The 22,956-nt window shown below is 41.7% G+C and overlaps 1 protein-coding gene across 3 annotated transcripts in view; it reads left to right on the forward strand.

The window, feature by feature from the left end:
• The first annotated feature begins 5,817 nt into the window (after positions 1-5,817).
• The window catches only part of MAP3K14 (mitogen-activated protein kinase kinase kinase 14), a 43,423-nt gene continuing 26,284 nt past the window's right edge, over positions 5,818-22,956 (forward strand). Inside the window, exons 1-3 of one of the 3 annotated variants that reach the window (XM_042476590.1) lie at positions 5,818-5,930; positions 21,884-22,159; positions 22,851-22,920. In XM_042476590.1, the coding sequence (XP_042332524.1) occupies positions 21,904-22,159; positions 22,851-22,920 (326 nt within the window). In that variant the 5' untranslated portion in view covers positions 5,818-5,930; positions 21,884-21,903. Of the gene's footprint in view, positions 5,931-16,389; positions 16,760-21,883; positions 22,160-22,850; positions 22,921-22,956 lie in introns of those variants that run through there. The other 2 variants (XM_042476589.1, XM_042476591.1) reach the window with 2 other exon arrangements.

Raw genomic sequence — 22,956 nt, forward strand, 5'->3', positions numbered from 1 at the left:
ACTGAATATTTAACCTTGATCAAGACAGCTTATACTTGTTACTACAATAAAAGCTACTGTTTGTTTTCATATAATCACTATGGCTGTCTGTGTGGTATATTATTCAGAAAAACACTACTACTTACACCAACCGATTTGGACGCTGGAGTAAACACTGGGTTTCCTGGACCTTTGACAGAAAGGGGATGTCTCATGAGGAGATAATGCCGAGCAAGGCTTTTTATTAAGCTGAAACTGAGAGCCAGGAGGAATAAGAGATTGTTCCTGCCTGTCGTAGTTTCATAGTAAAACCACTTTGATTCTGAAGAAGTTATGACTAAGAACCAGTACTGGCAATACATTTCAAAGAAGGGACTCCATGCCCTATCAGGCACTTGTGCAGAAATTGAACTTGGCATCACAGTTACTGCAGAGTTTGAAGAATTATCTGGTGCTCCATCTGGATATGGCTCTTGGAATCATTTTCAGTTGTTGCAGCCTAGTGGTGTAGACAAGATGCTTAGATCAATCAAGTGGCAATCTTTGGCATCTTGTAGCATTTTGAACCCTAGGTTTCTTCCCTTGCCAAATAAACTTCAACAAGTCTTTTTGCCAATGTTTAAATGATACATCATTAGTCAAGATCACTATAGTTTGAAACAAAAATATCATCTCATTTTTAGCACAGAAATCCTACGCAACTGTGATCATTTAAGTTTGTCCTACTTTTGAAAATCTTGTTTAATTTCATTCCAGGTCTTCACATAATTATTCTGAAATAACATAGAATTCTTACTGGTCATATTTATACCCAAATATTTCATTTTTCTTTTTAGTCTCAAAAGTAGAGTTCTTCATGCCATTTGATCCTCCTTATATATGTTTTTGGTTAAGATCATTTTGTCTTTATTGAATTTTAAACCAGCTGGATCTCCAAACTCTTGTAATACTTTTAACAGAACATCAAGAAGTTTTCAGCACTATTGAACTCGTGTTTTGTTGGGCATGCTCTATCAGATGGGAATAAAGGCCACTGTGTTGCAGTAGTTCATCTCCTAACTATGGGACTGGTTGCAGAAATAAGCACTGGTTTGCCCAAAACCATTAAGATACAGGTGTCACAAAACTCCCACCATATTCCCCATGCTGTTTAATATTTTTATGAAGCTACTGGTGGAGGTCATCTGAAGTTTGGCAGTGGGATTTCATCCGTATGTTAATGACATTCAGCTCTGTTTCTGTCTGTCATTGGAGTCAGCTGGAGCTGTGCAGGTGCTGGACAGTGTCTGATGTTGTGATAGGCTAGATGAGGATCAATATATTGAAGCTAAATCCTGTTAAGACGATCCATGGCTTGGTGGATCTCAGGCCCTAGGAAATGGGTAAATTATCTTTCCTGGTTTAAGAAGACAGACCAGGATAGATAGCATGGACTGAGCCAGTGGCATCATTAGGGAGGTGCAGACCGCATCAGGTGTCATCCTTTTTGGGGGGGCTGACACCACATCTGCTCAAATGCCTGTATTTTGGCAGAAACATTGTGGCATTACCTGTATTTCTTTAAAATGCTTTAAGAGATGGTGGAAGTGAAGTGAATTTCAGTGGGAGAAGAAAGGAGAGGCCACAGAAGTTTTTAAAATTAAAATTTAAAAATATTCTTTTAACATTTTTCTTTAAAAATATTACATTTTAACCAAATCTTCACTATTTATATGTAAACACATTTAAGTAATGTGTATGATTTTGTAATCTGAAGGTATAATTTTAATTTTGCTAGGTGTTTATGTCACATCTGTTAGCATTACATTCAGTGGCATATGGGAATTGTGATTTATGAATAACATTAGTATCATTTTTATTATACTAAGGATTCTGTATGGTATGAAATTATAGGAGGAGATCAATGAGGGGAGTGACACCATGAGTAACCGCACTAGGCGACACCAACCCTATGGATGCCACTGGGCTGAGCCCATGTTTTCCTGGTGTGAGTCCCAGCCAGGGTTGGTTCCTAGGCTGGCATAGGGACAAGTGGGTGCTTACATGCCCACCCCATTTCCTGTGCCATGGATTCACTAGCAATGCATGCCCCTTACCTCCCTCTGACATTGCCACTAGTAAGAAAACTCCCGTTGCCATGTCTGATGTGGAAATGGGATGCCTGGCTTCACTCACATGACTAGGTGCCCAGTTTCCACATCATATGTGGCAATGGGGGGGTCTTCTCACTAGTGACAGTAGTGGAGGAAGGTAAGGGGCGTGTGGGGTTTGGCACAGTTTCCAAGACACTCTATCACAAACAGCTGGTCATTTTGGCCCATGCTAAGGTCCTTTGACCCAGGGTCGGGGTGGATCCATGTCCAATCTGCCAGAATCTGACCCAATCCTGGCTTGGAGGTATTGGTCTGCATCATCTGAAAAGAACGACCATGTGAGGCCAGTCACCATAAGTCAGAAAGGCCTCGAAGGCACACAACAAACCTAGGTCCAAAACACACTGCAGAAATAATCCCGTTTGAGACCGCTTTAACTGCCCTGGCTCAGTGCTAAGGAATCCTGGGAACTGTAGTTTGTTGTGGCACCAGAGCTCTTTCTGACGGATAAGGTTAAATGTCTCACAAAACTACAGTTCCCAGCATTGAACCAGGGCAGTTAAGGTGGTCTCAAACTGGATTATTTCTCCAGTGTGTTTTGGACCCCATCCCTCTCCCCATGTTGTCAAGCCTTTTTCTTCTTCTTTCTCTTGTATGAAGGGAACTGATTAAAAACATCTGTGCAAAAGCTGGAAGAAAATCACATGCTTTTTTGTCTTTATGAGGATAGTCAGTGCCTTGAAATGTTTAACAAATCCTTGTACAATATTTTAAAATTGCTATCAGTTGGGAGTGGAGTGGAAAATGACTCAGCTTCAAAAGTCTTTCAATGAAGACTTTAAACAGAGAGTTTTGGGCCGCTTCCTCAGAAATGATGCATCCCGGACATTTATTTTAAGAGAGAGGTTCACTTTAGGGTTGCCATAAGTCAGAAATGACTTGAAGGCATACAAGAACCACAAAGAAAGTATTCACTTATTTATTTCATTTGTATGCTGCCTTTCTCCCAGGAGGGACCCAAGGCAGCTGACAGATAGACATTTTAAAAAATTCAATAAAATTCAAAATAATTGAAATAATCTACGAACAATATAAAATCACACAAAAAGATACAAAAGTTAAAAGCATAACTAAAAGTTTTACAACTAAAAGCATAACATAGGTCCAAAACACCCTTCAGAAATAATCCAGTCTGAAACTGCTTTAACTCCCCTGGCTCAGTGCTAGGGAATCCTGGGAGTTGTAGTTTATTGTGGCACCAGAGAAGGCTAAATGTCTCACAAAACTACAATTCCCAGAATCCCCTAGCCTTGAGCCAGGGCAGTTAAAACGGTCTCAAACTGGATTATTTCTGCAGTATGTTTTGGACCACAAACGAAAAACTAAAAGCATAACTAAAACAAAAAGTATGATAAGATGTACGTTTTTGTATATGTTATTTATGTAGGTGCATGTTGTTTAGATGTTGCATTGCACTTAATGGTAGTTACAGTTATATGTTTTAATAAATTGTCGGTTTAATAAATATTATTTTATTTGAGTGCTGTTTTAATGATTTAAAGTTTCATGATTTTTGTTGTTTTGAATTAGGCTGTTTTTATCTGTGTTTTAATTGTCAGCAGTGTTTATTTTTAACTTTTGCATTCAATGTTTTTAACCTTGTATTTTATTAATATATTGTAAACCACCTTGAGTCCCATTGAGGGAGAAAGGTGGGATATAACTCTTGGAAATAAATAAATATTAAAATTATTTGTATAAAAAGTCATACAAATTGAGCTTTTAAAGCAGTGGCCCCCAAACTGTGCCCTTTAGGAAATTTTGGACTTCAACTCCCAGAAGCCTCAGCCATGTTGGCCGATAGTCTGGGATTCTGGGAACTGAAGTCCAAAAAACCCCTTAAAGAGCACAGTATGGGGACCGCTGTAGTGAAGCTTTGAAAGCTTTTAACATATATAATGTGCATTTTTGGTTGGTTCAATAAATGTATCACTGTTTTGTGGATTTTGGTTGGTACTATACTTTGCCATATGACCAACTGTTACCCCAAGCCTCCCTGTTTCCCTCTCTTATATCAAGGTGATATTAAAAGGGATGTTTAGAGTGTATAGCTACTAGGGCACCCCAAAAAATCCCTTAAAGGACACAGTTCCAGTTCCATTGCTTTAAAGTTTTATAAACCAAAGGGATGTCTTTGCTTTGTCACTGCCTTTGGCTTGTGGCTGTTGGAGGAAACATGTGCACTGCCTTCAGCTTGGTTTGTCAGGAAGTGTAACTCTGAAGTGTAACTGTAAGAAGTGTAACTGAAAGCTTCCTATTCCCTCCAGGAATGCCAAAGATGTGGCTGTTTCAAATATTTGAGCCTCTGCTTCTGTCGAGATTCGAGAAGGGCCTTAAAGGAAATCACGAGGGGCCTAGAAGCCAGTGGAGAAATACATGCTATTTGGAAGGTCATGAGGGGGCAGAAGAGGCCCCTGGAAACCATTTTGTGCGCTTCGAATGATATCAATTACTTTGCTGAGAAGAAAATAGTGTGTGGGCATGTTTGTGGCTGCATTTACACTACAGAAATAATCCAGTTTAAGACTACTTTAACTGTCCTGGCTGAAAGCTAGGGAGTTCTGGGAACTGTAGTTCTGTGCGACATCAAGCCTTCTCTGTCAGAGAGAGCCCTGGTGCCACAACAAACTACAACTCCCAGAATTCCATAGCCTTGAGCCAGAAAAGAGTTAAAGCGATGCCAAACCGGGTTATTTCTCCAGTGTGGATGGAGCCTCAGTTAATTTGGACCAATAATACACTTATGCGTGCAAATGTTCTAGCGAGAAAGGGGCCGTGAGCCGTTTCCTTCGGCAACTTCTGACACGACGCATTTGCACTGCAGATGTAATCCAGTTTGACACCATTTTAACTGCCATGGCTCAGTGCAATGGAATTCTGGGACCTGTAGTTTCTTGGAGCCCTTCTGACAGGAAAGACAGAATGTCTCACAAAACTATAATTCCCAGAAGTCCATAGTATTGAGCCACGGCAGTTAAAGTGGTGCCAAACTGGGTTATTCTTGCAGTGTGGATGCAGCCTGGGAATGGTCACTTGTTATGGCACCAGAGCTTTGCGGCTTTGGTGCCAGAACTAATTACCATTCTGTGAATCCCATTGCATTGGATCGTGGCAGGTTAAAGCAGTGTCAAAGTGGCTTATTTCTGCAGTGCGGATGCCCTTTCCTTTCCCTCAGTGGTACCCAAACTGTGCCCTTTAAGAGACTTCAGCTCCCAGAAGTCTCAGCCATGTTGGCTAATACTCTGGGATTCTGGGATCTGAAGTCCAAAATCTGTGCCCTTTAATATATTTTGGACTTCGGCTCCCAGAATCCCAGGCTATTGGCCAACATGGCTGAGGTTTCTGGGAGATGAAGTCCAAAAGCTCTTAAAGGGCACAGACTTTGGACTTCAGCTACTGAAATCCCAGGCTATTGGCCAACATCGCTGAGGCTTCTGGGAGTTGAAGTCCAAAATCTCTTAAAGGGCACAGATTTTGGACTTCAGCTCCCAGAATCCCAGGCTATTAGCCAACTTGACTGAGGCTTCTGGGAGTTGAAGTCCAAAATCTCTTAAAGGGAGCACTGCGTCAGACGCTCCTCCTTTTGATTGACGGCAGGGACGGAGCAAGGAGTCGCGGCGCGGAGGAGGCGTGGCTTTGCGGAAATGACAGCGGCTGATTGGTTGATGCGCTCAGATAAGGCGTGGCCAGTTCCCGCGCTGCCTGGCCGTGCAGAGGCTTCCCGGCAGTCAGTGCCGAGCCATCAAGGAGGACGGAAGTGCTCCTGTGAGTCCTCTTCCTTCCCTTCCGCCTTCAAAGGTGGGTCTCTAAAGGGTCAGAATGGAAGGGTTTGGGATCAAATGCATTGCGTTGAGAGACGTTTTATCTCTGTCAGGCTCCATCCTTAATTGCTACTGCTTACTATGTGCTTTCAAGCGTATCATGCCTTGGCTCAGTGCTAGGGAATCCTGGGAACTGTAGTTCATTGTGGCACCAGAGTTCTCTGACAGAGAAGGCTCAATGTCTCACAAACACTACAGTTCCCAAAATTTCCTAGCATTGAACCAGGGCAGTTAAAGTGGTCTCAAACTGGATTGTCTTCTGCAGTGTGTTTTGGACCTATATAGTCCAAGGCTCAAAACCACTGGCTCTCTGCAGAAATAAAGGGTGCTGACAGTGCTTTAACTGCTTCTATGGCTCAGTGCTGTGGGATCCTGGGATTTGTAGTTTGATGGAAGGACCAGTGCTATAGAATATATTGCAGAGCTACAAATCCCAGAGTTCTGTAGTACTGACCCATGGAAGATAAAGCGGTGTCAAACTGCTTCATTTATGCAGTGTGGATGCCACCTAAGGATGGGGAGTTTTGTCCCCTTGATCAGCCAAGTGCCATCTTCTCCTCTTTATCCAGGTGCCTCTCCCCATCTCATTCCTACCTTGGTTGCATCCACACTGGAGAAAGAATCTGGTTTGGCACCACTTTCAGTGTCTTGGCTCAGGGCTATGGAATTCTGGGAGTTGGAGTTTGTTGTGGGGCCCAGACTCTGGGCCCCACAACAAACTCCATCTCCCAGAATTCCATAGCCCTGAGCCAAGACACAGACAGCGGTGCTAAACTGGGTTATTTCTCCAGTGTGGATGCAGCCCTTATGCTCCCAAACTTCTCTACATGAGACCCTTTAGCTGATTCCAGGTGAGGCTTTTAATTGGTGTGCAATGGTCCTGCCTCCTTCATAGGATTAATATTATATTAATATTAGTATTGTATTACTCCCCTGAGGCTGAGAGCATGTCACCTGCCCAAGGTTACGCAGTGAGTTTCATGACGAAGCTGGGAATCGAACCCTTGTCTCCAGAGTCGTGGGTCCAAAACACACTGCAGAAATAATAGACCACTTTAACTGCCCCAGGGAATTGTAGTTTATAGTGGCACCAGATCTCTCTGACAGAAGGCTCAATGTCTCCCAAAACTGTCATTCCCTCAATTTCCTAGCATTGAAGCGGTCTCAAACTGGATTATTACTGCAGTGTGTTTTGGAATGTATTCTAATACTCAGACCTCTACACTACTATCTACTAAGGTTGATATTAAGCTGGCATACCTTTAACTCAACATTTCACTCCTTTCTGCTGAATTTCCCATCCAAGAATTTCTTTCCATTTGTTAAAATGCCCTGGTTTCCCCTCCATTTTGTTAAAAGGTGAAAGATGGAACAGCTCCACAATGCTTTTTGACTGGTAATGCTAGGAAGTGTCAGTCTGGAAGCAGCACCCTTGGCCTCAGGAGATCCAGGAATGCCAACTGAGATGCTTTATGAGTAAATATAGTCTGTCCCTCTAGTAGTGCCAAATGTGTCTGGACTTAGGGTGCATTTGGCAGACAGCTCCTAGCTATCAGTCAGAAGGCCCTGTGCAGCTGTTCAATCTCTTCCGCCGTAAGAGATCTTTTTGTGGAAGTGAAAAAGAGAGAGAAGTGGTGGGAAGATTACAAGTGGCGGATGACATCATCTGGAGCGCCCAAGCGATTCTGAGACTGGGGAAAAGGGTTTGCATACAAAGAGAGGCCCACTTCAATGAGGGGAAGTGGGTTGAAATCCCCACGCAGCCAAAAACCTTACCGGTTCACCTTGGGAAAGTTGATGTCTCTCAGCCTAGCCTATCTTACAAGGCTACTGAACGGATGAAAGTTTGCAGACACATATTCAAACTGAGTTCCTTGGGAAAAGTGTGGAAGTAAAAACACACATCAAGTTTACATGCGCTTCCCTGTCATATCCTGTATTAGATTAGCTTTTCCTGAACTCCTGCAGATACATGGATTTGTCAGTTTCCTGCAACTGATAGCAGTTTCCCCCGCTGAAGCTCACAGAATCCCCTGGGAATTGTGGGTTTTACAATCTGCAAATGTAAACTCTCCCAAATTCTGCTCCTGCCTATTATTATTATTATATTTATTTATATCCCAATCTTTTCCCAGAACTGGGACCCAGTGCAGCCTACTGTCATAAAAGGTTATTCCTCCTAGAAGTTATAGGTGCACAGATGCACAGTATTTTAGATGTTAATTTTGTACACCTTCCACAAACACCATGGCCAGTTTTTATTCTGACATAATAGCTTTTAGCTTTGTGTTATCTTTATCCTTTATTAATGTGTTTGTCACTTCTTACTTTCATATAACAAGAATTGTGTTTCCTCAGGTTCTGCATTAGTAATTTTAAATATATATGTTGGTTTTCAGGTTTATCTAAAATAGGGGTGGGCAAAATGTAACCCAGTGCTAAGCTTGAAATTTTATACCCACTTATTTTGCAGGAAGTCCTTTTTAATTCAGTGGTGAACAAAGGTCCAAAACACACTGCAGAAATAATCCAGTTTGAGACCCTTTAACTGCCTTTGCTCAGTACTAGGAAATCCTGGGAACTGCAGTTTATTGTGGCACCAGAGCTCTCTGACAGAGAAGACTAAGGCCCCATACAGACTGCCAAAATAAAGCTGCTTCGGGTCACTTTGGAGGTGTGCTGTTTAAATGATGTATGCGTCCTAAAAGTCCAGAAGCTGTGCCAAAGCTGCACTCCAGTCCCTAGGACTGGAATGCGGCTTTGGCGCGGCTTCCAGACTCTTAGGACCCATGCAACATTTAAACAGCCTACCTTCAAAATGACCCAAAGCAGCTTTATTTTGGCCTGTCTGTATTGGGCCTAAATGTCTCACAAAACTACAGTTCCCAGAATTCCCTAGCATTGAGCCAGGGCAGTTAAACTGGTGTCAAACTGGATTATTTCTGCAGTGTTGTTTTGGACCAAAGTGCAGTCTTCCAAATGTTGGACTGCAGCCACCATGATGCTTTGCATTTGCTGTGCTTACTAGAACTGCTAGCAGTTGGAGTCCCAACAACATTTGGAGGACCACATGCCCTTGTCCTTTGCATTAAACAGTGAGCTTACATCTGAGTAAATGTATGTTAGCATTGTAAGTTCCTGTCTGACTCTTGCCTTCTTCTTCTAACTTCACCTGTTATTCATAGCTCTTATTTTGAAGAACAGCAGTTGGCTTATGTTTTTAATTATGAAGTAAATGTCAGACAAACATTGAGAACAAGATAAAGTAAATTTAATGAAACAAAATGCATGCTGGGAGTAATAATATTGTGAAAAATGTCCAGTGAAAACTCAAACTACCAGAGGCCTGTGCAGGGTTACTGGTGTCAGAGGCAGAAATGTCGTACTTTGTTCTTCTTCCTTTGGATTCTAAGTCTAAACATTCATAACCTGCTAGGTAAATAGGAAATAACCATCTCTAATCTGATGCCCTTCAGTTGTGTTCGAGTTGTCATCCAACACACTTGGACAGCACAGAGTTCAGGAGGGCTAATTCAAGAAACAAAGAAGGAAAGTGATTAATACATTTTGCAAGGCCAACAATCTGTTAACTGGAAATACCTTCTTCATATAACTAGAGAGGAGATCTGGACATCATCAGATAGTCAACACAAAAACCAAATAGATTACATAATAGGTAATAGAAGATGGAAAAGCTCCATTCTTGTGTCAAAAATAAGACCTGGTGCAGACTGCAGCATAGACCACGGACTACTAATATCAAAAATTAGAATAAAACTGAAGAAGAATACCAAATCAATCACCATTCCAAAATAGGATCTGAAGAAAATTCCAACAGAATTTAAAGCAAGTGAGAGAAACATGTTTGAACTACTAAGCCTAGTTGACCAGGAACCAGAAGGACTGTGGACCAGAAGTCAGAGACATAGACAAAGAGGAATGCAGAAAAAATGTTATCTGTGGCCAAAAAAGGAGGAAAAGAAACAATGCATGATAGGCAAAATGCTTCAAGCATTTAGTCAAGAAGCAAATGGAAAGAAAGACAAACACAATAAGAAGCATGAATGCTACTGTCCCACTATTAGTGTGCAAGGATAAGGATAATTACTTCAACAACCAATGCAGAGAAACAGAAACAGACAACAACAAAAAAGGAAGAACAAGGGACCTCTTCCACAAGATCTGAGAATTCAAAGAGAAATTTAAACGAAGGATGGGGATGTTCTGTGATTAGAAAAGAAACATACAGGACCACAATGAAATAATAAAAAAGATGGAGACAACACAGAGAAGTGCTATATTAAAATGTGAAAGGATGAATGACATTTAGGAAGGAGGAAGGTATGAAGATGAATCTCACATTTTGGAAGGTGAAGTGAAAGCCACACTTAATGCAGTTGGAAATATCAGATCACGAAGAACAGGTGACATACTAACAGAACTGCTACAGGACCATTGCACTGATTCTTCATGCAAGCAAAGTCATTTTCAAAATCCTACAGCAAAGACTCCTACCATATATAGTGAGAAATCCCAGAGGTGCAAGCTGATTCAGGAAAGAAAGAGGCACTAGGGGTCACATTGCAAACCTAAACTGGAGCAGGGAATTTAAAAAGAATCTGTATGTGCTTTATTGATTGCATAGACTATGAAAAGCCATGGCTTGTTCTTAGAGGAATGGGAGTGCTACTGCATTTGATAGTCCTGATGTGTAACCTGTACTCAGGACAAGAGTCTACTGTCAGAACAGAATATGGAGAAACAGAATGGTTCCCAATCATCAAAGGAATTAGGCAAGGTTGCATAATATCTCCCTATTTATTCAACCTGTATGCAGAAAATATTGCATACAGAGCAGGCTTAACCTCAGAAGATTGAACAGTGAAGATCAGAGGACGGAGCATTAACAACCTAAGATATGCAGATGATACAATACTACAGTGCTCCCTCGGGTTACGAAATTAATTCGTTCCGCGGCCGCTTTCGTAACCCGAAAAGCCTTCGTAAGCCGAAATGCCATAGGCGCTAATGGGGAAAAGCCGCGTTTCGTGCGAAAAAGCGCCGAAAAGCACCAAAAATTTTTTCGTAACCCGAAAAAACATTCGTAACCCGGAACAATTATTTCCTATGGGATTTTTTCGTATCCCGGAAATTTCGTAGCCTGGGTATTTCGTATCCCGGGGTACCACTGTACTAGCAGAAACCAACAAAGACCTGGAGCAATTACTGAAGAAGGTGAAGGAAGACAAGATAGGCTTAATTCTGAACATAAAGAAAACAAAAATAATGCCAATGAAGATTTACAAGAATTCATCCTAGATATCTAGAAAATTGCAATAGTCAAAGAGTTCCCATATCTTGATTCAAATATTGATCAGAATGGAGACTGCAATCAAGAAATCAGAAGAAGGCTAGCATTGGGAAGGGTAGCTATAAAAGATCAGGACAAGATCATAACGTGTAAAGACATAAATCAGACAACTAAACTGGGCATCATCCAAGCTTTTGTATTGTTCATCTCAAGTGTCAGAGCTGAACAGTGAAGAAAGCTGACAAAGAAAATTAACTCACTGAGATGTAGTGGTGGAGAAGAGTACTTAGGATATGTGGATGACCAAGAAGACAGACAAATGCATTCTAGAACAGATCAAGCCCGAACTCTCTCTGGAAGCCAGAATGACTAAATTGAGGCTGTTATATTTTGGCCACATCATGAAGAAGGCATGAGTCATTAGAAAAGACAATGAAGCTAGGAAAGGTGGAGGGCAGTAGAAAGAGAGGAAGAACAGATGGTTAGACTGAATCAGGGAAGCCATGGCCCTGAGCTTGCAGGACCTGAGCAGAGCAGTTAAGGAGAAGTGGTCGTGAAGATGATTCACAGGGTTTTCAGGAGTCAAGGTTGACCTGAAGGTAGTTAACAGTAGCAGCAACAACACCAGTGTGTATGCGGAGTGAGAAAGATGAATTTTAAGTTCAGTTCATGCTGTGTCTACATGATGTTCAAGCCTTCTCAGCTTTAGATGGTACATTAAAAAAAAGTGTATATTTCAACATTAGAAATAACTGCACATACCTATGTTTACACCTACTGCTTATCTAAGATTTGAAGAAAAAAACTTATCGATTCATTCAGTTTAAAGTTTTTTCTTCACCTGGCTAATTTTATTTATCCCAGATGAGCAATTGTTTACAAGTGTGTTTTTATTTCCTTAAATCCATTGGAGATGTTGCAGTATATGTGATGATTGATCTGCCAAACTGAAAATAATTCAGTGTCGGGACATAGGATGAAGTAAAACAGATTCCCCCCTCTTGATTTTATTTGATATCAGAATTCAATGCAGAGTTATGCATAGAATCAATTGCTAAGGACATAGGGTATCTAAAACTTCTCTTACAGGATTATGGCATTCTATGACTACTGGGACATCTGTCCCAATCTCATTCCTTCTGGGACGCCTGGCAGAGGTGGGGATCGGGGGCACTGCGCTCCAGTGGTTCTGGTCCTACCTCTCCGGGAGGTCCCAGATGGTGCAGCTGGGAGACGTGTGCTCTGACGAGAGGCCCCTTAAAACTGGGGTCCCTCAAGGAGCCATTCTGTCTCCCATGCTATTTAACATTTACATGAAACCGCTGGGAGAGATCATCCGGAGACATGGGGCGCGGGGTTATCAGTATGCTGATGACACCCAAATTATTTTCTCTATGTCTCCGACTGATGCAGTGACTGGGGATGGCGTCTCTCCTCTCGTGGCCTGTCTAGAGTCAGTAATGGGCTGGATGAGGGAAAACCGACTCAAGTTGAATCCAGAGAAAACGGAGGTACTAGTGATAGGTTCTCCTGGTCCAGGAATGGCGGTGGTTCCACCTGTCCTGAACGGGGTCACGCTCCCTGTGAAGGACTCCGTGCGCAGTCTGGGGGTGCTTCTTGACTTGTCGCTTCATCTGACTGCTCAGGTGAATGCGACGGTCAAGAGCACCTGTTATCAGCTTCGGCTTATTCGCCAGCTGCGCCCATACCTGGCCCAGAGGGACCTAGAAACTGTTGTACATGCTCTGGTAACTTCGAGACTGGATTTCTGCAACGTACTCTACATGGGGCAACCCTTATACCAAACTCGGAAGCTGCAAATGGTGCAAAATATGGCAGCCCGGCTGGTCACTGGCGCTCCCAGGACCAGCCATATAACACCAGTATTAAAAGATCTCCATTGGCTGCCCATTCGCTTCCGAGCTCAATATAAGGTGTTGGTGATTACCTATAAAGCCCTAAATGGCTTGGGCCCAGGATACCTAAAGGACCGCCTCTCCCCATATATTCCGCCTCGCACCCTCAGAACGTCTGGGCAGCAATTACTGAAGGTGCCTGGGGCTAGGTTAGCCTCCACAACACGGAGGACATTTTCCACTGCTGCCCCAGCCCTTTGGAATACGCTGCCCACCGAGCTCCGCTCGACTACTACCCTGGCCCTTCCTGTTCCAACAGGCATTCCCCGACTAAAAAATCCTGTGGGCCTCCCTCCTCTTCCGTGGCCAAGAGGTTGGGCTAAGGGGTTTTAATCCTGTTGGTTTTTATTGATAGTTTTTTGCATTGTTTGTATGGTTTGCCTGTAGTTGTATTTGTATATTGTTATGGCACCATTGTTTTTAACCTCGTTGTAAGCCGCCCTGATCTTGGGAAGGGCGGGATATAAATAAAATGTTTATTTATTATTATTTATTATTATTCCATGTGCTCATCCTTGAGGATCATAAAAAGATAAAGTATTTCATATACATAAGATCCTGTTGAGGGCTTTATAACTTGTAACCAGGATTTTTAATTGTGTTTGAACAAGATAATGTAGGTGTGATCTTCTTATGTGCTCTCAGCAGCAAAGATGATAGCTATACAATACCATTTTAAATGAAGTAGCTACAATGGAGATTATTACATGGGAGGCAAGAGTCCTTCTTCCATCATTAAATCGTCTCATTCGCATGATCGGGGGGAAGATTATCAACCCCCCCCCCCCCCCCGCGCTTATACTGTCCATCTCCCATCTGTCAATAGTAATGGATGTGTCATTTGGTATTAATGGAAAGTCCCATTAAAACCAAATGACAGGTCTATTACCATTTACCGATGGGAGAAGAATGGGATAAGCACTGGGGGATGTGATATTCCCCTCAATTGTGCGAATGAGATGATTTAATGATGGAAGAAAGATGCTTGCCTCTTCCATGTAATAATCTCCAGTGTCAACAATATACAGTATGTCTTTGGTGTCCTTGGTAATTCCTCTGCTACCAGTAATCATAGCATTCTGTTCTGCTAATGCCCCCAAATCAGTCATGAACATTTCGTTGACTTCTTTCTACATAGCAGATATACAAGATGCAATCACCACAAATTCATGGTAACACTCTTCCCAGTGACCACTGCCTTGGCACAGTGAGCAAGAATCTAACTGGCGATTCTGATATTCCTATAGAAAAACATAAGAAATCACTAATAGCAGAGACATAGAAAACTAGCAAACTCTTTTTATTCCACACCCCCAGAGAAAGGTTTAGTGAGAATATTTTAATATACCTCATTTCTTTTAATGAGTAACACTAGGCTTGTGCTCTGGAGTCCCTTTACAGTACACAGCCACAAGGCATGCTAAGCCACTGTTTACATCTGGCTGTGGTTAGCAGACTTGAAGTTCTAGTGAAAAACAGAAGTGGATAGTCCAGTTTGTATCTCGATAAGCATTTGGGGTTGTTTAGACATTTTTTTAAGCGCGACTATGCAAATAATCTCACTCATGCATTACAGTTTTGTTCTTCACACTGTTTTTTTAATCAGAACAGCATCTATGCGTATCTCTGTGAGTTCTGTTGCTCATACATGTCAGTGTTGCAAATAAAGATGGAGTCAATGATGTGTATGTATTTCGGTATATAATCTTTTTATTTGTCATATTAAACATATAAACAATAAAATTTAATTCAAACATACAACACAATTCTTGTTTTTCTTATTATTACCATCTTCATCCATCTAATGATGCACATGTATTTGAAACATGTTCAAGGCATGCAAGTTTTATCCCAGTTCATCCCAAGTCTATTTGCATTGGTTAATCACAAAGCTGGCAATGCATATCTTTGAGGAAAACTCAGTACATTCTGCAGGGATTACTTTCACCATCTGAATAACCCTCTTTGGTTATGAGCAACTAGGAGGAGGTGATGGAGAGAGCCATTGACTATTTGTTTTAGCATGTAGGCCAGGTACTAGTACCAAGTAGATTACTGCACTACACTCTTAAAGCGCTGCCTCCTGTTGCATTCTGGGATTTGAAGTTTAGGGAGGCGCATTTAGAATTCTCAGACAGAGAGCTCTTAGGCCTCACTGAATTACAAACCCCAGAATTCAACAGGAGACAGCCAGAGCAGTAAAAGTGGAACAGCAGCACTCTAAGAGTGTAGTGCAGTAATGTGGTATGTGTTCAGTTCCCATAGTTCAGTATAGTGGTCATCCTAAATGGGGTCGAAATAAAAGTTCAAAACATCTTGAGGACTAAAAGTTCTCCAGCTGTGATATAGATGGATCTGAAATTGGAGTGAACTGATTTTTCTCCAGCCATCATGCCTTAAGATTAGTATTATTTATATATCTCTTTGAACTGTTCAAAGTGCTCACAGTATATTCACAGTCATCTTTTATGACAGTGGCCATTTTATCTTGATCTGGGCAGGGCAGCAATAAGGGCGAGAGACCACTTGGATAAGGCTGTCTAGTGTATTTTTTAATTGAGGTGAGATTTGAAAATAGGAATCTTAAAAGAGCTTGGTTTTGATTCAGTGCCAGGATTCATCTCTTTTGCAGAGGACAGCTTGTATGGCATTAACCTGTCCCCTTGGGGAAAAGTCACCTGTGAATAATATGGTGTATGGCATAAGCTTAAGCTTTTGCCAATACAGTGTATGCTAGAGTAGTATTATTAGTTCTTTTAAATTGTCAGAAAGGCCTCTGTTTTGTTATAAGCGAAGGAGTGTGGCTCAGACACCAGGGATTCTTTGTTTGGATGGGCAGACATCTCAGGAGGCAGTTTTCTCAAAGTTGCTTGTTTGGTTCGCCCTAAGAAGTCATGGGGAGAAGGAAGCCATTGTTTCTTGCAATGGATAGAAGCACCCCATTGTGGGTGACATTTTCAGAACTTGGTTTAGAAAGGACATTCAAATGTTATTTAAAGAAGGAGCACTTCTGCTTCCTGTTCAGTTTTAAGAAGACAACTGTTGAAGCCTCACTAAACTGAAGTGCCTCTTTGTGAGAAGATGAACTCGGCTCTTTCCCCTTTCATGAACAGGGGCAGTCAAACAAGTTGGTTTCACTTTTGAGGCTTCACTTCCTTTTTGCAGTTTTAAGAAGCGAATGTTTATCCAAGGCATGCCTGAAAATGTCTGAAGCGCTACTGCAGAGCTTAGAGTTGAGCTGAGCTAAAACCAAATTAATACCCGGTTACTTTGCAACTAGCAACAGGGCATGCGGCAAACTTACCTGCCCAAAGAACATTTTAGTGTTGGGAACTAGGCGTGGGTGCTCTTTACAGGAAATGTACTGGCAAGAGGAACAAGCAGAAGCAGAAGACTAGAATTTGGTGCCAAATCCGTAAACAGCCTTGGAAGAGTCAAGGACTTCTAGACTCAAGGACAGGTATATTGGTTCATTTCTAAGCTTCACAGTAGATGCCTAGGTTCACTTCCAAGGCACCTTGTCCTATCTAGGATTGCAGTGACAAGATCTTTCTTTTCTGGCAACCATTTGGCCTGCTGGTATGTATGCATTTTTTTGTCCTGACATTTTAATCTGAATACATGTTGCCTTCTCTCTTATTACTGTTGCTCTTACTGTTCTTTTAATTGCATTCATATGTTGTAAGTCACTTCAGGCATTTTATTTCTGGAAGAGTGCGATAAAAATGGCTTTAGTACTTCAGTAAAGACAAACAAGGTTACTTGTGTAGAATATGCTGAGGCGATAACAGGAGGTCAGGATGAAAGCCAGGGAGACCCAATTTATTCCTATAGAGGTATAGGGGCAACTGACAGATACTAGGCTGCATCTGGCTTGTGAAAGGCCTCTGTCTGGCCCACCAACCTATGTGATGCCTCTTCCAAGTATCTGCTTTTGTTGGGAAACGCCCAGTGAGGCAGATTGCCGTAGAGCCATACTGTATATATTTGACTATAAGTTGGCTTCATGTATAAGTTGAAAACAGGTTTGGGGGCAAAAATTAGGGATGTTGATATGACCCTTGGATAAGTCAAGGGTAAAACCTAGGGGTGTATAACAAAGGATCTAAAGGATGAAGCCACGAAAAACACTGCCGAAGAACCTACAAAATTCCAGCAGCCATAACTGTTTGTGCTCAAATTGAAGGCTGGATGGATGAGAAAATAGAGGGGTGTATGTGTGTCAGTGCTTCTAGGACAGATTACACTGTTCCCTTTCACCAGAGGATGGTTCCTTTATTAATCAGAGTTAATACAGTACTTACATTGACCCATAGATAAGTTGGTCCAGGTTTTTTGAGTCAACTTTTTGACTAAAATTTCTAGACTTATACATGAGTATGTTTATACAGTAGGTGATAATGAAAGAAATAACCTGAGTAGCCACTAGCAGCTAAGCAGCCATGGACGGCTCCTGAAACCTCCTGCTTGGAGAGGAGGCCTCAAGAGGTTGCTAGTCTGCCAGTCACATGCTTTCTCTGCAGCTATATTTATAGTCCTAGAATTTAACAGGATGCAAAAGATAGTTGGAGAAGTAACCCCACTTGAGTTTCTTCATTAGATATAATAACTCTCCAGTCTTTTTTCCTTTCTTTTTGTTAACAGGCTGAAATATCCCCAGTGCTCCCTGTCTGAACCTAATCTGCCATAAGGGGCTCCATGGGGCTTCTGTTATTCCACTCTTTCCCTTTTTTAGTCTCAAAAATTTACTAGCAGTATCTCACACAATGCTGGATTATCAGGAATTCAGTTGGAGAAATTGCTGCAGGCCCCTCCCTCACTGACTAGGGTTCCAGCGGTGAAAGAGAAAGCTGTAGTTTGCTTCCTCTTATTCCTCCAGATACTTCCTGGATGTCACATTGTTTCTGATATTATAATATTCTGTTGTTACTTTTATAAAAATTAAAGTAATCAGCTACTCTGTAACTTCAGTAGTCTCACTGAAACTACAGTACAGAGCTGAAAATTTATGTTTGAAGATTTTTGCAATGCTGTCCATTGTACTTAAGGATTTTACTTACAATTTATTCACTTGTTTAACTGATACATTTTTCTGACACCACTCTCAGAATAGTTCACACTTTAATCTGGCCCTCTACCAGTTTATCACCCTTTTCTAATGTCAGTAATTTTAACTCAACAGTTCCCAAACTTTGGTCCACCTGGTGTTTTGGACTAAAACTCTCAGAAGCCCTAGCCAACCTAACCAAGTGTCAGGAATTCTGGGAGCTGAAGTCCAAAACATTTGGAGGACCAAAGTTTGGGAATCCTTGAATTCTAAGCTGCTTCTAAGCAGGGAGCTCTTAGCAGCATCCCAGAGTGCTTTCTCCAGTTAGAACTTTTTATCAAATTTTGAAGTATCTTCCATGAGGCCCTGATGAATTATTACTAATCACTCCTTTTCCCCCTCATTGCAAACCACCAGACGTAAGACTCAACCCTGCAACTTGGAAGGCAACCAAGATTTTGAGGCATCTAGGGCAAAGTCCTGATGACTTAAGGCTGCTACAGGCACTCTCTTGTGTTATTATGGATACATGCTCATAGAACTTCTTTCCCCAAAGAAGGTTATGTAGGGTTTCCTGGCAAGAATATCCAGGCATACATTCTTCAGTGACCTCCCCATCTTAGTGCATGAGAACAGGGAAGTTAAAACCTCTCCTTTTTGCCTGTTGGGATCTAGCATTTGCTATGTTGTTTATGTGAATGCCTCCAGAGTTGGTGTTCCTCTTCTGCCACAAATAGTGGGAAAATGGTAGTCTCTGTGAACAGCAGTGGTGGTAAAATAGCAATCTTAGTAACATTTTGTTGTCATGGCACAGAAAATCAGGTCCTGCCATATTTAATTCCAGGTATTTCCCATGTCCTGCATAACATCCTGCCCTCACAATGGAAGGTGGCTAAAGGCCACATGAAGGGTGCAATTTGTTCCTGCCCCACTTTAGACTGTCTCTGTCCCAGGAATACAATTCCTGCTGAGTTTTCTTTGGGATTGCAAGAACAGGAGCATCAAAGAGGGCTAAAGCAGCTAGACATCCAGGGCCAGAAGCAGTAATCTGGAAGTGGCGCTGCTTATAGGGGTAAGGGCCCAATCAGGCTGTCATCATTACCACTAGCTAAGCTCCTTCCCCATGCTGACAGCAGTGTTTTAAAGTGGAGCAAGCAAAACTCCTGTGTGGTATCTCTGTGTTTGGAGAACACACTGAGATTTGCACATCAACAAATAAGACGTTTGGGGGACAAAATGTCATATAAATGTGGAGGGGTGTATGCACATATGTGTGGTTACACAGAAGAAAGAGGAGACAGAAGAAACATGGAATCATTGATTGCTGTCATAGCTCAGCAAGGCCATTAACTGAGCCTCAGAGACAGACACACCCTTCCTGGCTGGGTTGCATCATTGCTGCCTGTCTGGAGATTGTTGCCTGCTCCTCATTAGGAAGCAAAGGATAATGGCCAGTTTAGATGGTACTTTCTTTGGTAGAAGACATGCCTTGTAAGCCTTGCCCCAGGAGTATGCAAAGTCCAGGTATTTTGCAGTGGTTTTCCTGGCTTAGAGGAAGTGCAGGGAAAGGTTACTTGCTGGAGACATGCTCAAAGAGGAGGTAGAGTAAGCTCCTGCAAAACTATGCAGCTACCTTTCAAAACAGGAAAAGAATTCCCTGCTTTGCAAGGCTGTCAAAAGTTGGGCATCAGTGTTACCTAAATTGCAAGGGGTCTCATGAGGGTACCCACAAATTGACTTAAATGAGGAAATTAACTTAGTTCAATAGAGAGCATGGAAAGGCCAGGGTAACACTTGTTGAGATTTTATGAAATCTATGTTTACAAAAAAGTAGAACTCCAGAGTACTAAATACAGTGCGCTCGCATCATACGCAGGTGCCTTTTATGCGGCTTTCAGCTTATGCTGAAAGTTGTGTAACAGAAGAAACAATTGTGTGCATGCCCACGCACCATGCACAAGCCCCATTATATCCAGTGGGGCTCAGGCACGTGCGCTATTTTCCTTATGTGGTGAGGTGTGTGTGGAACGGATCCCCCGTGTAAGGCAAGGGCGCACTGTACAACAATTTTATTATTATACAAGAGGGATGTCAACATTGACACAAAGCACCTACACACATGCACACACATACATGGACTAAGATGTAAAAGGTAGTAGTGAATAGCAAATGAAAGGATTGCAATGGACAATATTTACCAATTCCAGAAGCCAGACTCCTTCTGGGAGAAAGCTGGGAGTTGAATGGTACCAGTATGCCTGCTGTATGGCACAGATAGCAATACTGAGAGGTTTTGAATCTGACAGAGTTTCTGCCTGATTGAAAATGGACCAAAATAGAAGTGCCTAAGTATTTATGGGCCAAACTTGACTTGTGGCAGTTTGAGTTGATATTCCAAGAATCCCAGAAACAATGGGATTCCCACCTCGTTGATAATTTTAACTTCAGTTACAAAAGGAATATTTTTGGTTGATGGCAGTGACATTGATTTAATCAAGCAGGAATAAGATCAGGACAGCCTCTAGGAATCTGACATAGGATCAGGTGTGAGAAAATACCATAGGCGCTAGCAGACAGATTGGCTTACTGCTTTAGGTTGAAAAATCTTCATCTGTGACTTTCAAGGGGAATTGCACATGAAATGAGGTGGGGAAGCAGCAATATTCACAGTCATAAAGTTACAGGAATCCTTTCCACATACCCTCAGGTCTATGTGACCAGTCAGAAGTTCACATAAAGATCACCTGACTTTTCCAGGTTCACGGTCTTTAGCCTTTCTGTAACTGCTATTGTAATAAAATATAACAAAATATTTTAACCCCCAAATAAGGCACGGTTTGCTCTATGAGCTGTGCTAATAACAGAGGAAACTGGTCCAAAGTAACCAGAAACTTAACAGACTGTCTGTCAGTTTAATATATGATTCAGAAGTTGGAAAGAGGGAGATTAGTTGCCCTATTTGGGCATTCCCAACTCAGATTATTGTACTTATAAACACATGACTGAGGAATGGAGGTGCTCTGTGTAGTCCAGTCTTGATACCACATGCATGTTATGGAAATGACCCCCCTCCCGGTACAGTTCTTCCTCCCCATATGAAGCATGAACAAAGCTGTAAGGTTCTTGCTGCATGAGGCATGTACAAGGCTGTGAGACTGGCTTGAATCCTGGACAGTATTACATTTTTAAAAGGTTCTCTGAGAACACTGAAACATTTTGTTTCACATCACATTCATAGGTTTGCTAATGATGAATTTGAAATGCATGTTCTTTATTTTAAATTTAGGTTGCAGGATAACTTTTAGATGGATGCTTTTAAAATGTATAAAATCTGTGAATAGCACTTTTAGGAAATATTGCAGAAAAGTTTGGTTTAAGTCTCCAAAGCAGTCTGTTGGTTTTGAAGTCCTATGCTTTGCAGATGGTTTCTTATGTAGAATATCTATATTGCTCTTTTGAATCTGAATCCTAGACAAGTATTTGGTGATTTGAGAATTGCTTATGAGTGAAAATTGCTCTCTCACGGTTGCTGGACAGCAATTCCCCTTACTTTTCAGTTTTTACTAAAAAGGGTAGTCTTCAGTATCCAGATAAGCTGTGTCAAAACAAACCATTGAAATATTACTTGTAATCTTTTTGTCTAATTTGTCTTTCAGCACCCTGGTGAAATTAGGAGATGGCAGTGATGGAAATTGCTTGCCAACACACTCCAGTCCCAGCCATTGGACACCCTAAGGAGCTTCCTATGGGTAAAGGGCCACAAGAGGTAGTGAAGGAAAAAAAGAACAGCGTTTGCAAAGCAGAGGATCCAAACAAACATATGTTCCCAGGCCCATGGAAGATCCTAAATGATGTGATTGCTAAAGGAACGGCCAAGGAAGATAGTGGAAAAGGAGGTTTAGCCTCAATCTCCATTATTGCTCAGGCAGAATGTAAGTGTGGAATGGAACATAGTAGTGTTGATGGACTGGAGTGGGTGGCTAAAATCCGACATGGAGTGTTGGAAAGTATACTTTTCTGTGCTGAAACCTGTTGGGAATTGCTTTAGAGCATCTGCCTGGCCTATCAATTATGCTTGCTCTCTAGTAATGGTGCTCCAGGAATGCAATTGCTTTTTCCTCAGTCATCCTTCCCATGTCTTTCTTTCCTCTGGGACATGTACTATGCTAAGTTGTTGTAAAATTATTTCCAAAACTTGGGAACCTTAAGTTAAGTAGGATGAATGCATGGACCAGAACTACTGTAGGCTTATCCAAGAACTTTGAGCATGTTCTTCTCCTACTCTTCAAATTATACAATAAACTATTTTAAAACGCCATCCAAATTCAGACGTAGTTTGCAATGCAATATGTACATGTTTTAAGAAACATAGATTCAGAGCTCCACTGGGCATTTGTTCTGTATCTGTTTGTATTCTGGCTTGAATATTTATAATTCAGAATTTGTATTCTCCAATTTTACCACTTGCACACACATCCTGGCAGAACACCTACCGCCAAACCTTTGGCTTGTAAGGCCTGCATTGCTCTTTTGTATAGGCAAAACTGATTTCACTAAGATAATGTGGTTGTGGAGTATTCTGCCTCATTCTGGTTTGTTTTGACCTTATTTGCTTTCTCTTAGGTGAGATCAGTCAAGAGTTCAGCCCCACCTATTCGGAGAGATCATTTATTGTTGATACCAAGCGATACAAGTAAGAAGAACTGTGCTACAATAATCTCTGTGCAAT

This window comes from Sceloporus undulatus, chromosome 6 (genome assembly GCF_019175285.1).
Source record: "Sceloporus undulatus isolate JIND9_A2432 ecotype Alabama chromosome 6, SceUnd_v1.1, whole genome shotgun sequence".
Classification (NCBI taxonomy): Eukaryota; Metazoa; Chordata; class Lepidosauria; order Squamata; family Phrynosomatidae; genus Sceloporus; species Sceloporus undulatus.